This window comes from Pleuronectes platessa, chromosome 2 (genome assembly GCF_947347685.1).
Source record: "Pleuronectes platessa chromosome 2, fPlePla1.1, whole genome shotgun sequence".
Lineage (NCBI taxonomy): Eukaryota > Metazoa > Chordata > Actinopteri > Pleuronectiformes > Pleuronectidae > Pleuronectes > Pleuronectes platessa.
Genome location: NC_070627.1, coordinates 8892621 through 8911600, shown reverse-complemented (window position 1 = coordinate 8911600; position 18980 = coordinate 8892621). Strand labels below are relative to the sequence as shown.

Below are 18980 nucleotides of genomic sequence, written 5' to 3'. Positions count from 1 at the left end.
CAAGTAAACCATCTGCTGATGTTGGCGGAGTGGTATAATCATAAAGACGGACATGATGGCTCTCAGCTTTATATAGTCCGAGAGCAGCAATAGCACAAAAGCAGAGTGAGTAGTTTGTCCTTGAACAAGACACCGTCTCCCCATCAATAGGTGATTTTAAACGGTGAGGGGTAATGACGTTCACCTCTCAAAGCACAGTATTTATAACTCTCACTTTATATTGAAAATAGTTAGCTACAGTGATCACCAGTCTATGCACGCCTGGAAATACAGTGTCTTTGCAATCCCGTTTGTCCCATGTACACTCAGGTAGGTGCAGCAACTGAAGCTCAAGAGTAGCTTTTTTTATTTAGCATTTCTAAAACCCCAGAACAAAACAAAAAATGTCACACATTCGAGAAAGTTGCACTGAAACAGTAATTTATTGTGAGTTTTACCTTCAAACTCATCCAGGGATAGTAACAGCTTCAAACATTCTCCTGTCTTCAGCATGTGTCCGTACATTTCACATGTTTGTCAGTGTCTTCAACTCCAACAATTTGCAACACAATGACACACATGCATGTGCCATTACATCATGTGCATGTACTGCATATTTGCCATTGTTACCTGGCTGGTAAATCTATAGACGCTCCTCACTGGACACTGAATGAATTTACAGCTTTTTGAAGGAATCTGTTGATCAAATCTGGTTCATTAAAATTGAAACGAGTCGCAGCTAAACTTGAAATCAATGTTGGTTTTAGTGATGTACTTAAAAAAAAGGCACTTTATCATCACATTTCTGTGTAATCACATGTGGGGTGAAGAGTTGCCAGAATGATGTAACTCACATTTCACACCGAAGCCGTTGCTGTAAGAGACTTTCGCTTCCTATAATGTAATAACTATCTAGTCACACAATTCGACTAAGTAAAACAAACATGACCGAAGGTTCAAATGTAATGAAACCTGTTGATGCATCATAAATAATAAACAACAATTATCAAGTGTTGGGATCATGTGACATCACAACATTACTATCTCTGAGGTAGAGAACACTGATGTACAGGATATTAGACCAAAAGGTTTTATCACAGTTTTACACACATTTGTTTCTGTGTGATGTGTTCAGATAGTTTTTACATGATACTTTACAGAAAGGTGGTTCTGGTACCGCAGCGTATTTACTTACTTCGGAACTGGAAGCGACATAATCAACAAATGCCATTTTGTACTCATCAGGTAAAATGACTCAGTTTGTACAATATGTTGATGTCTGGTTATTTGACTCACTATCTCTAAATGCAATCGGCTCATTGAATATATACTGAGTGAGTTATGATGACCCTAACTGAAGAACTCAATACAATATATTCAGAATTATTGCAATTCTCCTGCATGTATTACAGCTAGTTGTTCCAGTGGTTGTGCTGTGTGCCTTTGTCATTTTTTGTTAGTTGACTAACACGCTTACTCACGACAATTGTTAGGGCAATCAAAGAAAAGGAGAGATGCCATGAGCGGCCGCAAAAAAGAGCTGATTCCAGTTCAGTTTCCATGTTGCGGGGGCGGCGGTTGCCCAGTGATATAGTGCTGAGGTGTCATGCCATGGTAACAACTGTTGAACTGCCGAGGTGTTGTATACACTGCAGCCACTCGGAGGCTGTAAATCACAGCTCTGTTTTACGAGCTCTCGCAGACTTTTTCTTATCTGCCCAGCTGGAAGTCTGCGGGCCACAGAGGGCCGGTATAGGACACAAAGGTTCCCAAGACCAAATACCCCACGTACCAGAAAACAGCCGTTTCAGTTTGGTCATGATTTAGTTTTTGCCTTTGACCTAGGAGGATTTGTACAAAGATCAAAATCAGGCTATGGGAGATATCCCAAAAATTTGTAATTGCCCCGTTGTAACACGCTGACGAATGAATGTCCCTGAGAAAACGTTGGAAATGGGACCCTTTAAATGTGTTCTTGGAAAAACTCTGAATGCTGGGACAATGTGGGAGAGCATCTTAAGAGTGGTTTTGCGGTGTTTATACAACCTCAGCCAACATAATCAGTAACAGTGCAGCAAGTGGACAGTAATGCTGAAGACAGGAGAGCAAACACTTTTTCTCTGAGGGTTTGGAGTGGTATTGGTGTATATATGTGTGTGTTGTGTGTGTGTGTGTGTTTGTGTTGGGAGTGATAATGGTGTGTATAAGTGTATCTCTTTGCGTCTGTGTGTTTGTGTGTGTCTGTGTGTCTGTGTATGTGTGTGTGTGTCTGAGATGGGGTCAGATCCGAGTCAGCTGGTGCCAAAAACTGGACGGCATGAAGCTTTCCATCTTGTCTGCGAAGAAACCCAGGGGTGCAAAGAGTGTGCTGAAGAACTGAGAGGGAGAAAAAGCAGAGAGTGAGCTTTCAGCTGAATGCCCGGAAAACATTTTAAAGAAGAAGAAAAACACTTGAAAATAAAATGTTATAAATTCCATCTCAAAGCCTCAGCTAAAACATTTCCCTTGTCTATCCCCACAAATACTTATGATTCAATAACTTTTTCATTATTTTCCTGCTTATTTTCCTTCTTGAAACATAAAAGGTGCTACATTAGGAAAACTACAGGAGCAGGGTAAATTTTTTTCAGCCATAACTTCACCTACTTTTAAGTGAATGGAGAAACTGAAATAGTCTAAATAGCTTAAAACGTCTGCTAAAAAAGCCCAAATGCCATAATGTTTCCAATAATAATATTGGGTTTCAAACCCATTAGGAGCACTGCACACATAACACATGGGGGCACGATGAGCAGGGTTTTTTCAGGTGACAGGAAACAGTGCAGTTGCAAAGCAGCAGGACACAGCTGAACCTTTATATACATGTAATCCAGGAGCTTCTTCAAGTATAGCAGCATTGTCTCCGTATTATCATTTTTAAAACTTTGTTTGTATAAACAGTGCTGCTAACTTTATACTATCCATGATTTACATGTCCACACACTTTTATACATCCAATCCATCACTTTCACTGGTTCTTTCTTTTTCTAAATAAAGATAAATGTAAATAAACAGTGTCATTTCATTGTTGACACTGGAAACAGTTGTTTGATATAAAAAGTAAACAAACAAATAAATATGAATTGTGAACAAACTATTGCTTAAGCTAAAGAAAGGCTCCAATCTAAATTATCTTTAGAGCCCGACTGATTCCTCAGTTGGCAGATATGAGACTTCCACAGATGATCAGTATCAGCCTTCATGTTTGCAGATATGAAAAATACAGAAAGAACCCTGAGCACATGAAACCATGTAAAAAGATAGTATACCTGAGTCTGGTTGTCTAAACAATGAAACCTCTCAAAGGAGGTCATATGGATTATGTTTTACAGTCATTAGAGGTAAAATAAAGGATAATAAATCATATCATGAAACTATTCATGTCAACTTTTCCATTGTAAGTTGTAAAATAGAATAAAATAGGATATTAATCAACGCGTTTTACTCGTAAAGAAGACAATTTTAAGGATCAACTTAATCACTCATGTTTTATGATAAAATTATGAATTATATAATAATTAGATCTAAGATAAGGATCTAGAATAAACAGTATATTACATATGTGTATAAAATAACTTTTAAAATGTGCATGTCAGTGATTTAGGTTCACTAGTAACAGTCAAATGTAAAATATTAGAATATGGTTTCTCCCTGAAACTACTTGAGGTGTTCTTGATGCACTTGACACTTTAATAGTCTCATAAGTGGACATATCATCCTGGCCAGGCCAGTGCAAATCAAGTGCTCTTTAATCCCATTGAATACATGAATCATATTCAACTACCATACTCTACATGTCTGGTTCCCATAAATAAAGGAAAAGCAGACGGCCACAATCACCACTGATGCCTCGTCTTGCTCAGTTTTCTTTCCAAGGGATTTTTTTCCTTCAGAATGCAGCAAGGACCTCTGTGTTCCTCCCACAATGCTTTTAATGCACTCTATTACCTATTACATACACCAGGCTCTGCCCTGCTGTTAAATCTCATCCACGCCCAATTTTTCTCATAACAGAAGGAAGAGCACTAGATGTACTCTGTAGTCTTGTTTTTGCATCTGTAAAGACAGGCCCTAATAAACAGGATGAGTATAAACAAATGCTAAGCCAAAGGAGTTTTCCAAACTGTCCGAAACAGATGACCTTGCACGTCTTCAATAAATAAACAGTAGAAGTAAGTTGTGCATTTTAAAGTTTTAAGGCTACAAGTTTACACTGGTATGTTTGCTGATGTGATGGTTTTAGATGTACTACAGCTTGTTTTGGCGGAAACTGCAGACTTTCAGAGGACTACGGCTCCCATGAGCCTTCAGTGTTACCGACAGATTGAAAGCAGCGATTAGCACAGGGTTCAAGTTTTTACTGATATTAGGGATATATCAGCTGATATGTATATATTATTAAAAGAAAATTGGCAATGATCACTTAAATATTGTTGTCAAACCATGACAAAGAAATGTAATTGAGGATTCATATTTTACAGTTTAACCATAAACTTTATCATAAATAACTACCAATAAACAGAAAACACAAATACTTACCAAAAACTAACTAAGAACTTTAATAAAATAAAATGTAAACATAAATCTACGTTTTCTATTTCCTATTGTTTTAATATTCATATTAATATTTCGTATTCATATTTGCTTTATCAGCAAACATGAACCACACTACAGATACGTCTGTGAAAGGCTCATATTTATTTATTATAAGCAAACTGATATAATCTGTCATGCTCTGAATAAATTGTTAGTGACAAACAACTTGCATTTAAAACGTGGACAGGAAAAGAGATCAGAGACAAACGGGTGACGACTTACTGCTTTGGCAAACACACCCATGAGCTCAGGGAACTGATGTGTGAGCATGGCCAGTATGGCAGTGAAGGAGCAAAGGCCTGCTGTGAAGAGGATGAAGAAGGGAAGCTCTTTTTTTGGGTACACAGACACCTCGTGAAAAGCTACAGTAAAGATGAGAGAGAAGGAGAAAGCAAGAGGAAGTCAGATAAAGATAAACAGGGTTTAAATAGTGAGAGGATTATCATTCATATCAGTTGAATGGAGGAAGGTAGGTTAGGACTTACAGGGCAATAGTTCCCTATCTGCTGTTTCTGTGCATCCTGGGTAAGGGTAAAACAGGTGACCCTTCTCCAGCGGGTACGGAATTATCCGGAAGGCTGGAAAGACAGATAAAGGAGCAAATAGGAAACCGCATTCAGTATTAAATTATTAAAAACAACAGAACTGGTAAGAGTTGACCAGGGTGTATAGATACTAACACTATACAGAGGGATACAATGCCACAATAACATTCCTTCCAGTGAGGAATAAGCTCATTCCTGTATAATGAGATTTTGTGGGTGTGTTGTGGAAACAAAACCAATGACACAATAATGTAAAAATGAGGAGCAGCTTGCAAGAAGATAGTTAGATTAAAGTAGAACACAATAGTGACTTCTGAATTCACACAGAGGTTATATTCACTTCAAAAGAACTCAAGCAAAATGTCCAAACAAATGTATTGCTGACAATGAATAAAATGAGAATTCCTCCAAGGTAGTGATGTGCAATGGAAGAGGTAGAAGTAATACATACTGCCCTCCCAGGTGCAGTGTAGTAGGTTTAAGGCTCCCTCCGCCCTCTTCCAGTGCTGCAGGTGAAAGAAGGCGTATGCCACTGCCTCACTGTCCCCTCTCTTCAAGATGTGCTCTGGAGGCAGGATCAGACTCTTCATCTCTAATAAGTACTAGAGAAAAGAAGAAGAGGAAACATGTATATAACATAATAAACAAAGATGTCATCTGATAAAAGAGTACTTTAGAAACGTTGTGCCAATGTTTGATTCAACTCTGCTTTCACAATTCTGTGCCTGAGCTCAGGCACAGAATCCGCTTTTCAGTCCATGTATTTCTATCTGGTTGAATCCCAGTTGCACTCACCAAGTAACTTAAAGCCAGAGTCTGTGCAGTTCTGATCCTAATGTGGAGCAATGTTCCTTTGATCAATACTCTCTACCAATCACAAGTTAGTCTCAGTTGTCGATCGTGATGTTTCATCGTATTTACATAACATCAAATAATGAATCAAAAACAAACTTAGACTTGGACATAGCTCAGTGAGATAAGAACTACCTAAAAGGACATGGAACATTATATTTAACATGTACTTTGAGTTTGTTTTTGTACATTTCCAATCTGCCAACATGGAGGAGGCAGGGTTTTATTATTAATGCCATGGCCAGTCACCATTAATCCAGATGATCTTGCCTGAGTTTTCTTTAGATACATTTTATGTTGTGTACCTTGTTATTTAAATGTACAAGGTTGGAACACATTTGAGGATACTTGACGTATACCACCATTCTTTCTTATATTAATTAACCTTATACTGACTATTATGTATTTGAATCAAACCACAAGTGACGCCAGGTGAATATTTCCATCCTTACGTTTGAAAGGTGGTAAGAAAGGACTATAAAGGTAAGTTGATTTATTAGATACGTTTTTTTCCCGCTGAGACATGAACCTAATTTGCGCTGATGAGAGTTTGGTCCTTAAAAAAAAATGTCCCTAGTGGTCACAAATTACTTCGAGCAGCTTTAATGGTTTCATTCACATTTTCTACTGGCTTCTCAGTCAACACTTGACTTCACCCTATCCTATTGAGCAATTCCCTCAGGCTCACTCCCTGCAGAGTGAAAACATATTTTTTCCATGTGAGGTATTTGTCAAGGGCCTTATTTTGCAATTGTTCAAGGTGGGAGGGAATAGCTTTCCAAAGCTCTGTGTGTTATTGTTACAGTATAGTATATTCATTCCCTGAATGTGTAACATCCCGCACTCACCCCTCCTCTCCTCTCTTTCCCTACTGTGTAAGATTGTCCCAGTGAGTCAGACAGTTCACTGTGCTGACAAAGACCCACATCAAGAGTTATAACCTATAGAACAGGTCTGCTTTTCTGACATAACACAGACCAAGCATCCAGAAATAACAACGGGAGAATATTGTGCACTTGGTTTTCTGCATTATTCAAAAACGTCCAACATTTGTCAATGGATACGTTTTTAATGGTTTCATAATGACTTTGATGAACCTGCCCCTCTGTGTGATTTATGTCTGTGGTGCCAGTATGGCAGGAGTCTGTGTTAAACAAAACCCATGTGCAGGGCTGGGGCCCCCTGTTCTGGATTCCCAGGCGGCTAGCGTCACAGTGCTCTGGATCTCAGACTGACACTTTGGGAAGGTTACCCCACAGCTAATCCTGTCTAATCCCTTCCATGGTCACAGGCTCAGCCAGCCAGCCAGACCATGCTGCTTCACCCATCTCCCCCTGCCATATCCTCTGTCTCCAGTCTCGCCCCCATGATCACAGCCTGCCCAGGCCGTCCAACCTAGCTCATCTCTTTTTCCAATTGTCTGTCACTGGTACAAAAACTGGGAATTTGTCTCCACTGTGTCTCTCACTCTCCTCACCTCTAAGACCTGAACTAACCTGCATCACCCCAGTCCAGCAATTACTCAGCATCGTATTCTTCTCCCTTCACCCCCCCATTATGGCGAATACTCCTCATATCCACCAAGGAGATGATGTTTCCACCCCTGTCTGTTGGTTTAGTTGTTTTTTTATGGCAAAAGAATAATGCCAAAACGATTTCCACAAAAAACTTGAAGGAAAGGGGTTGAAATAACCCAATTGGGCAGATCCTGGACCGTTCTTTAACAGAGATGTTCTGATATAAAATCAGGCATTATTATGGGACTACTATCTATGAATGTGTGGAATTTTAGTGCAGCTTGACTGGATTTTAATGGAACTGCTACTACTGCGGTACTACTAATTTATTTGCACACTTCAAATTAAAAAGTCAAAATATGGTTACAGACAAAAGATAAAACGATATAAACACAATTTAAAATACCTCATTCCTTTATTATTTTGCTTCATTACAAGCTCAAACATTCATCAGACAGTGAAGGAGGCTCCATTGCATGTGCCTCACTCACCACCCTCATGGGAACAGGCTCACTAAAGCTGGCACCCACAGGCAACAGGTTAGAAGCCCCTCTTCATCCATCTTACTCCTCTTTACTCATGCCAGTAGACCACCCTGTCTTCTATCCTGCTCTCTCCCCATCCTTACACCCTGTGTAGTCATTACAAGGATCGGTGGCTAGACACAACCAGAAGCTGCCTGTTTGCCCTCCTCACTTATCCTGTCCGACTTATTTAAATCAGCTCTCTCTGCTCCGGCCAAGACACTTGACTGTCTGCCTAAATCTTCACCACCACCTCGGTTTCCTTGATTCTGCGCACAAATCTTTCGCCATCCTCCGCTCTCCCTCGGAACTGGTGATGAGGCAGGCGGCCAGCTCGAGAGCAAAGTCCAATCACTTCTCATCACTTTTTGAGCACAGAGCAGCTGATGTGACTGCTAAAATAACACCCATTCATTTAAAATCATGCTTCAATGTGGTGAGATCTGCACCAAGAACTGAACGACCTATCGGAAAGTTTCATGTGTGGCCTGATCATGAACTTGAGATTTTATCATTTTAACCTTTTTTCAGAGAAGCAGGCCAAGTCTGTCTTTTGTTGAAGCTGGATATTTTACAGCTACATATAGTTCTACCTCCATATCAGTCAGCTGCTGATAATGAGAGGACAGTGTATAGCGGCCATGCAGGTCTGGGTCCTCTGTGTGTTAAGATTAACCATTTAGAGAGACCGGCTGCTCAGCTGTCCTTCCTCGCATGCCACAGCATTAGAAATGGTGACACCTCAGTCCTGTGTGCTGGCCTCCCTCCCTCTCTTGTTCTTCGGTCTGCTTCTCCACTCCCCGTCGCCTCTTTGATGAAGGGATTGAGTTTCATGTGCTCTCCTTTTATCCCTGGGCAGTCATAAGCCCAGAGCATAACTCATAAACTGCCTTCTGATTCTAATCTGCAGCACTTTGCTTCTCACAATGGGACACACAGGCAACAATGACATCATCCTTGTAGCCGCTCTATAAGGGTTTGGACAAACACACACGCTTACACGGAAAGAACATGAAGACAAACAGGTGTTGGCTTTAGGAGCACAAACAAAGATTAAGAATTTCATAGTCAGTAAATGCTGCTACCAGATACTCCAACTTCTGCCAAGGGAGCGAAAACTGTCAGAAAACCCACAACATTCGTCTTAAAGTCGGCTGCGATGAGGCAAATTGTAACTACATCCTTTTCCTTCTCTGAATCACACCTCATCCATCTTAATTCACAACAAACACAGCGCTGCCACTTGGTCTCAATTCACAAACCAAAAAGCCAATTTCAGAGGTAAACTAAGAAAGGGTCGAGGTTTCTGAGTCTTGACAGGCGTCCTAGATGTGAGCGTGTCAACCAGAATGGGGTGTGATGAGAAACTGCGCTCCAAAGTGGAGTAAACTAGCGAGGTAGATGGGATCAGGTCGCCCTGACTGCTCCACAATGAACGAGTATGGACCAAAGTGGCGGTAAATGTAAATGCAAAGCAGACTCAGGTAGCAGGAACACTTGATCAGCTGTCCAAGAATCCGGCAAACTGTCAGCCTCTTAAACACTGGCTGGTAGGGAAGCTGATTGGAAGAGACAGACAGATGAAGAAAAGGGAGGAGGCGGAGGAGAGGAGAATAAATAGAGAAGGACAAGAAGATGAGGAGGAGAGGAAAATGGAAGGGAACAAATGGGAAGAGGAGGGAAATAGGAGCAAGATGGAGAGCTGGAGAGGGAAAAGGGGAAAGAGGTCATGAGGGAGGAGGATGGTGTGCACTGAAACAGCTGTGGGGTTGAGGCGTGTGTGTGTGTACAGCCTTTTCAGCAGTTTGAATGAGCTCATGTGATGTAGCCTTGCATTATATTCATATATAAGCTCCTTGGCATGCTTGATAAAACACCCACACACTTAATGCTTGACCTAGCCATGTTCCTTCATTAGTCCACCTGTTCAAGGGGGGCAGAGGCTACTGAGTGGGGCCTGTTAAGTGGTAAATGGTTGGTATTTATACTGCACTGTCCTAGTCTTGATGACCACTCAAAGCGCTTACAGTAAAGTTTACCATTCACCCACACACATATTTATACAGTGCATCGATCAGGCAGCACTTTTTCTACGAGGCCAAGCGGAGGCCAGCTTTTTTTGCCCAAGGACACTTCGGCACGCAGATGGGGAAGACTTGGATCGAACCGTTGACCTTCTGGTTAGGTGATGACCGCTCTTACCCCTCAGCCACAGCCGACCATGCAAGCATAAACTAGAATAGCAGTTGGAGAGAAGATACCTCCATGATTCCAACAGGAATATTCCCACAGACTTTAATGATTCCAATTTTTTATCAGGGGAATATTTTCACTTATCCTGAGAAATATCTCAACATCATTGTGAGAAGGACGATCTTCTCAAACATCGACTGCTTGACTTGGTACAAAATGTTTTGCAGACGTTTATGTTTCCCAGATCATGGAGCCTATTGATTGTTGTGATCCCCCAATTTGCAGGTTGATTTCTTACCGTGCATAGTAAGTGGAATGTTAGATTACCATGGAATTTTGTAAAGACACCCATGGGACGGGAAGAATTAATAGAACCTTGGTGGTTCCCTGAATTTTTCCCTAGCCCCATCATCATGTCAAAATGTATCTTTTTTCCTTGGGTTTCTGAGAAAATCATCAGATTCCCATCTGTACTTCAGATTATATCTGTTTGGCAAATGTGAGCATGTTAACAGCCTAAACTTTGAAGGGGAACGTGGGAAACATCACACCTGCTAAATATCAGCATGTTTGCAAAGTCGCTGTGAGAACTTTACAGTCGCGGTGCTTGATTAGGCTCAAAGCCCCGCTGTGACTCATGGAGGCACATGACCCGTGCACACTTGACTTGAACACATTCATGCCCAGGAGCTGTGCTGTAAAACCACAGTCTAATCTGGTTGTCACAGCAGCTCCACTAGAGCAGTGGGGGGCTAACACGCTTCCTTAGGGGCGACTGATTAATGAGAGGAAAGTACTGTTCTTTTACTAGAGATCAAAACAGGGACTGGTTCCACTTACAAGCCTGTTTATCTCTGTCTATCTAATAAGGCTTCTCGATAGCAATGCAAACTTAATGCTTCTTATGAAACCTTCTCTTCATGTAATACAGATAGGAAACTTAATTAATGCCTTGCTTAATTATTACTTGTCATCTACAGGGACGTTGGGAGATGTAGGAGGGATGTTTAGTGACATTTTAATTATACTGGACTCAGTGTTGTATGTAGGCGCTTAATTAATAACTGAGATAACAGTAGGTTTAGCTTTTGACAAAGGTTCATGTTATTAATTTGTGGACGGTTGATTCCTTCTCAATCCGTTACTGACAGATTTCACTGTGTCATCAGCTGCTGATGATAGTTTTGTTCAAACTCAAACTCACAATTTGAAACGTTTTCTACATTACACAATTCCGCAATCAATCAAATAATCCTTCATAATGAATCAAGTCAATACTTGGATCCCTACCAAGCAAGAAACTCTACCAGAGCGGGCTACACAAGAGAACAGATATCAGCCCCGTGTCTTAACAGGCCTGAGTCACAGGTGCACTCACCGTTGAGACATGTCAGAAAACACAAAGCAACAACGACCCTCCTTCACCACTCAAGTCATTTTCACTATAAAACTCTGCCTGAGTAAGTATCAGATGCTTGATAAAGAGAAAACAAGTAATCACAAAAGGTGGGTTACGAATTTCAATTTCCATGTCATTTCGTTATTCCCCTACACTCACTGGAGTAATTTCGATAGAGTCGATAGTGGTGCTCATATTCAGACTCAAACACGGGAGGAGAGAGAACGAGGGAACATGAGAGGATAAGAGACGGGATGAGGGTTACGTGATGAGAGGCGAGAGGACGGCTGCCTCTGGGCAGGATTGGGAGGGAGCGGCTGGAAAGACATTGAAGATGAGGGCCCTCTCTTTATAATCAAAGGCTGGATCAAAGTGCTGGCTGACGTCTACCCCCCCCGCACATACAAACACACTTATTCTCTTTCTCTCTCCCAGACTAGGAGATGAAACAGCACCACACTACAAAGGCCAAACTACGACAAAACTGTGCTACAACTGTGTAGGTCTGTGTGTGTGACATCAATCAACAACCCTGTGGGAACTGGTGTGAAAAGGCCAGAGGGATATCCAGTGTAGTCACATGTGTGCCCTGGTTCACCCGCAGAGATAGAGCTGGATTCTACTACACAGTATCCGGACTGTTATACTTTATGGTTACAACATTTTGAAAGATCTAAAGTTAAAATTCAGACGAAAGTATCTGTAAAACACACAAATGCTTTTTCCTAAAGTCATGTAATAGACACACGATAAATGCAAACACACATTTGATGGGACAATTGTGTTTCATTTAAAATAACTGTAAAAGTACAAATCAATCAATCAATTAGTGAGAAATAATGAACAAATGCATATATAAACAGTGATTTACAATCTGCAACTGTAGGTGTGCAAAAATGAACTGAGCGAAACTGTGTGACCTACACTGACACCTGGAGGTGGCCTAGAGTATCACTGGTGTGCGGGCCGCTCTATTTGAAAAGTTATACCACGCTGACTGTGGCAGAACTGTTCACCCTTTGCCAGTTTTTTTCTGTGAGTGTAAACGTCACACATGGCAGTAATGTGAACATGGTGAGATCAGATTAAATATACATTTATATGTATATAGCAGCTGAATAGATGACGATATACGTTAAATGCATAAATTCCAATTAGAGTAGGGTGTCCAGAATCGGGGTGTGAATTGATTGAATTGATTAATCACTAGAGGATGTATCATAGGTCTCAGAAGCTAGAGTGAGTCAAAACGGTGTTAAGATTTTTCCAGAAATAATTTAAGGAAATAATTAATACTGATTATCAATTCATAGCCAGATTTAAAACAGGCTTTTCAAGATGACTGACAACAACAAGTCAATTCACACTTATGCAGGTTTACAACTCAACATCACATTGTAAAGTGATCTATAGGTTTGACCGACCCACAGACTCTATGTGACAGTCATTAGCTTGACGGATGGCTGACCTTTGGCACGTGTGGATTGAACTCAACAGCTCTGTGTATGGCCTCCACAGCGTTCATCTCTGCTGTGCTCAGTCCCCGCCTGGACGCTGCCTCTGGAGAGAACCTGTGGGGACACACCTCAAATAAGACGCTGATTCATTCTACTGTCACTGTAGCCAAAGACGGCACGTCAAATTTGAGGAGATACAGATACTTGATTGTGTACAACAGATATTTTCAATGTCATGAATCAAAAGGAAGCGTACTTATCAGACACAGCCCGTGCTTTCAACAGTGCAGATGTGTAACATATAGTGGCTGATTTTGGCAAGCTGATGTCTGCAATGGCAGAATAAATTAGGGTCATGCGACAGAAGCCATTCAGTACATTTTCAGGGCAGATTTAATGACAGTAAGTTGTGTCATTAATTTGAGAGACAAAAACAAACCATGTCTTTAATTGGTTCCAGTCTTACCATCGTATTTGGCGAGGACTGCTTGGACATCAGCGTATGCTTGAAGCTCTAGTAGCGCCTCCAAGAGGTTTTCGTGAATATTTAACATTCCCAACAGCGGGAACTCCTTCATTAACTGTACGGAGATAAAACATCAGATTGACATGACATGTGTTTGTATGCCTGCACCGCCAATGGGTTCAGATACAGGAGGTGCTGCTGCTTAAGTGAGTTACCCAGTTGCATTAGCAATTTGACAAGATGCACACAAAAGCAGTAAAAACTGTAAAGTGTGAAAGACTTTCAAACTCACATCTCTCATCATTTTCACTGCTTCTTTAATCCGCCCCAGTTTACGTGCACACATTGCCAGTCTGCGTTTAATGTACACCAGTAAGTTGATATCTTTTCCAGCTGTGGATAGAAAATATGACATACTCAAAAAACCACACTGCTCAGGCGACAGGTTTGAAAACATGAGTAACATTGATCAAATTAAACAAGGGCCTCACGTGTTTTACCTCATCACCACAGTTGGGTGTGGACATATTTGTGTGTTCTATATATAACCATACTTACCTGTGTTGTAACATTGTTTAACTCACAGGTGTGACGTGCACTTAGTTTCTCTAAAACTAGTGACTTAACTTTATGCTAATGTTAGTTGTACTTGTTGTTTAGAGCCTAATCCATCCTTACCAATACTTAATGCTTTTTTAAAGAGGCGCTCAGCTTCTGTGATAGTCGTGGCTTCCTCCTCTGCTAGGAGCACGTAGGCAGCAGCACATCTGTACACACAAATGCAAATGCAAGACACAAGGGGACAGATTAGATGTCAACAGATTCATGGACATGAACAGCTTACCACAATAAAGGGAATAATGTGAATATGAAAACACCATTGAAGAGGCATTCAATAATCATGTTAATGTATTAATGCTCTTATGTGAAGCAGGGTTAAAGAAATACATTGAGATGTAACTGCATTACAACAGCAGATGCTATTTAAAGAGATTCAGTATTATGTTTGTAGATACAGTATTTAAGGAGATAGTGTGTAACTGTGTAAGAGATGGGACCCACTCATGGTTCATCTCTATGGCCTGGTAAGCTGCTCTGATCCTGGCTTGAGGATTTCTCTCCCTCCAGGCTTTCTGCATCACTGCAATGGGAGAATGAACTCACGTTTATCATGGACGTGACCGTAAACATCACATTTACACAACCTGTATGCTTTCAAGTCAGTTAGTCCCACAACAAAAAGCAGTCCTGTGAACCAGAAGAACCAGAGAAACATCCTCCTAAGCTATTTATATCACATCTCTCTTTAATGTTTCAAACTCACCGGCGTCTTCCGTCCGTAACTGCTGAGTGTCTCCTGTGAAGAAGGTCTGATGGTCTTGCGCAGACAGGTTCATATCATAGTACGTTAAGGGTTCCTTCCCTGTTACCCAGGTGTACCTACAATGCACAGTTTTGTTATTCACAGGGTATCATGTTAAACTGAATAAATATTCTTGCACCCAATACACAAAATGCACTTTTATAAATAATTTACTTGAAGGCCAAATCATTTTAAGCATTGATTTGGCCTTCATATCATAGTACGTTAAGGGTTCCTTCCCTGTTACCCAGGTGTACCTACAATGCACAGTTTTGTTATTCACAGGGTATCATGTTAAACTGAATAAATATTCTTGCACCCAATACACAAAATGCACTTTTATAAATAATTTACTTGAAGGCCAAATCATTTTAAGCACTATTATGTGCATTCATTAACGCACTTCTACAAACCCAAATCATATTTTTAAAACCCCCACATACCTGTTGTATTCTGCTCCTCTGAACAGATTCAGAGGGTTCCTCCAGACCTTACACTCTAGCAAAGGGAAGATATTGTTAATTGTGTTGATAGATCTGTGAGCAGTGTTGCTGTTATGGTTTATATTATATAAACATTTACCTGAAACACTGGGTCTTGGCTCTGCTTCTCCATTAACTGATGAGAACAGGCCGGTGGTGGAGGTGCTCTCCACTCCCCCCAGGAGAGGACGCAGGTGGCTCACGGACACTTGTTCAATGAACGAGGTCCCATATTTACGAAAGTACCACCACTCAAATATCTGAGGAGAGAACACACATGGTGAAAGGTCAACGACAAGACAAAAACACTGACCAGACATTTATAAAACACAAAGTTTTGTCTCTTTTTCTTTGCTTCCCTGCCAATAATACCTGTACCACCTTATACATTGCACTGAATAAATCTGTCAAACCTGAATCTCAGAAACCGTGTAAGCATGAGCCCACTCTTTGTTCATTGCTCCCAAATGAATCAAATGCATTCATTCTTTGTTCTTCTCCCCACATCATGTTCTACAAACCACTGCACACAGGTGCTGATGTCCTCGGGTACACTATGATACATTTTCAATCTGGTTTCACATATAATAACGATGCCTGTGTTAATAGACCAGACCATTATTGTACAACAGCAATAGCCTAGGGCTCATTTTTGTAGTCATGCCTCTTGTTGGAGATACATCCCAAAAACAAAGTTAGTTTTTTGTCAATCTGCCGTAGCTCAGGGAGGAAACACGGTCTCAGAAGAAAAACTCGGGCACATTTACTAAAAACTGAAACTGGGCAGTATGGCCAAAAATTATATAAGATAAGAAATGTTCATATCAGTCAATATTGAAACCCATCATGATTAAATGTTCATGTTTTATCACCCAACCATCCTAAAAAGAAGGTTACTCTTGTGTACTGCACCTGAGCTGAGCAACCCAGACTGCAAAACAACATATTGACTTCAGATAGATTGTTAAATAATGTTTTGACCTAGAACAAATAATGCCATGTGTGAAAATCTTTTTCCTCAATAGCAATTTGAGGAGGGTTCAATATTTATCGATATATTAATTATGCATTGTGTACAGTGCAGAGTGAGGAGTTATAACACATGTTCGGTCGACATCACAGTTGTAAAATATTTGTCTGTGTTTAGATTGTTGGGTGTTAAAAACCAAAACCTTTACTCAGGAGCAAAAAGCCTATTTCAGGCATTTAACCTGATTATTACTGATATCGAGTTACGTTAACATGGTGTATCTTCATACAGTTTTTGGCCTGGTGTCCAGAAATTATGAACGAGGCACCTATCCTTAAAATGGCCTATAACAAACATAAACTTGGCAAAAACAGTAGGTGATGATAATTGTATTTAACAGGAGGAGAAATCCAATAACTCACAAGGATGAGTCCAGAGATGAGGGAGGAGGTTCCAGTGAGAGCCACGTAGAACTTGGGGGTGAGAGTGTTTAAAAACACTGATGCTGGAGGCGGACAGAGAGGAGGCGGACAGGTTAGTGAATGAATGGATTCAATCAGATAAACAGCCAGAGGACTGAAACACCAGGCTGCTGGTAGCATCTCTCGTTACAAGATAAAAGACAAAACACCGACTCTTGGCTTATGTTGACCTAGCGTCTGCTAAAGCTCATATAGACAATCTACTGTCTCCTAACCAGCAGCTCTCCTGCATCTTCCCTCTGATACCGAGCTGTCAGAGCTGCACCGGCTCCGGTTCACTGGCTGCTGCAGCCTCCCCGGAGGCTAATGGCAGCTAGCCGCGGCTAGCTAGCAGCAGCAGTCGTGTACCTGAGGCGAGCGTCTCCTGCAGCTTGAGCGGACTCCACAGCACGTAGACCATGATGAGCACCATGCCGAGCCAGATGAAGCACACGTAGGTCCACGACCAGGAGAGCCACGACTTGAATTTCTCAGTCAGCCCCACAGACTGAGGATTACTGCCTGCACTGTCCTCCATGATTCTCCGGATGTCTGTAAACACAGGCGTCACGTGACCGCGAACAGCCGAGGACCTCTATTTTGAAACCACCACGAAGAAGAGAATCCATTTCCGGAGGGCACATAAATTACAGAGATGATGTTGATGTCAGAACTTCAACCAAAGAGGATGTCAACGTGGGGGGGTGATTGGTTTTAATGTACAGGTTTCACAGTTGATCGAAGATAGGAGCATATTTAAAAAAAAAAAAAAAATCATAATGAACATACTATTACTCCTTTAATTGGATAGTCATTGTTTTACCTGGATATTTTTTATTGAGCAGTCATTCAAAGATGTTCATTTACACATTCCATCTGTCTCATCGCTACTTCCACGTTTTTACATAAAAAAAGCATAATCAGCTCATGCATTTTTGTGAATCAATATTAAGTAGTTAACGCATAAACTACACCTTTAGCACTTACATTAATAAGAATAGTGTATATGCTGTATTATTAATTGCAGATGCAGTACTGTTACTTCGATACATGCTTCCAAAATATATGTGATGTCAGGAGTTGAATTTTATCATTTAAGTCATCATTTATTTAAGCAGTAAATCTCAGCATTTCTCCCCCCATTCACTTTTCTATTAAAGCTCCAGCAAATAATCATTTACACTTTTGATCAATACTTTCCTGATCAGTCAAGTCGTATTTTACTTTGTAGAATCTTTAAATTGTAAAAATGTGTATTACAGTTTCCCACTGCTGGTAGTCGACATGTCTTAAAATGGATTATTCTCACCCTCCGGTTGACATTCATCATCTCAGTCATAAATGTGAAACGTATAAACTCCAGCTCGAATCATCCATCCCATCCCGAATCTGCCCATTGTTGCATGTGGTACTTTCCATGGCCAGTAGATGGGGCCATTACAACATAAAGCCATTCTCCTGTTGTGCCATTTACTGGCTGCAGGTGGCGACAACGTTCGGTTTTGTTTACTTCCTCATAACCTCTCAATTCATTAAAAAAGATGGATATTAACATTTTCGGGTTTGCAAAAGTACAATAATTAAAGTTAATATATATGTTCTAACACAAATTGATGACTGTAGAACTTTTTCAAGACTTATTAAAAAGCTGAGGTTCTGATCCAACTCTTTGGCTTCGTTCAAACTGCCAATCATTGTCCAGTCACAGTTTTCTATTCCCATGTCACACAGACCCTTGGATGCATGTAAGGTGTCACACAAGTCATTCAGACTGTTGCAGGATAAGAAAGAAGTATAGCTTTGGATGCACACTAGCAGTATCACTCCTCACCTTGAGTGACGGACTCACATCTAACAGTGCAGGAATAAATGTGATTTGTTGGAGTATTTTCTACTTGGAGGTTACAGCCACTGAATGACAGAGAGCCAGATTTGGTCCTGCTCACACATGCCCTTGGGTGTTTTCCGCCTGATGCTGTTGGACAAGCACACGCAGGGTTAAAGGCCTGTCATATAAATCAGGTACAATCACTTTAGAGGTGAAAACATGCATGATGCCTCTGACAGGGAGGAAGAGTCAGGGGGTGGGGTGGGGGGAGAAGAATAAAAGAAGAGGGGGAAGAGGAGCAGGACAGGT

General features: G+C 40.9%; 1 protein-coding gene across 2 annotated transcripts; it reads right to left on the bottom strand.

Annotated features, from left to right (window-relative positions):
• Positions 1-399: 399 nt before the first annotated feature.
• st7l (suppression of tumorigenicity 7 like) lies at positions 400-17409 on the bottom strand. Of its 2 annotated transcripts, XM_053430314.1 has the most exons (15): positions 17213-17409; positions 16805-16887; positions 15513-15672; positions 15374-15428; positions 14892-15007; positions 14630-14708; positions 14246-14334; positions 13860-13960; positions 13568-13682; positions 13358-13430; positions 13113-13215; positions 5611-5761; positions 5100-5192; positions 4837-4976; positions 2126-2355 (listed from the first exon to the last, which is right to left on the bottom strand). In XM_053430314.1, the coding sequence occupies exons 1-15, from the start codon at positions 17379-17381 to the stop codon at positions 2260-2262; spliced, it is 1623 nt and encodes a 540-aa protein (XP_053286289.1). In that variant the 5' UTR covers positions 17382-17409; the 3' UTR covers positions 2126-2259. The 2 variants fall into 2 exon arrangements, with proteins under 2 accessions (XP_053286280.1, XP_053286289.1); XM_053430305.1 differs by lacking the exon at positions 4837-4976 and having other exon boundaries at positions 400-2355.
• Between the last annotated feature and the right edge of the window lie 1571 nt (positions 17410-18980).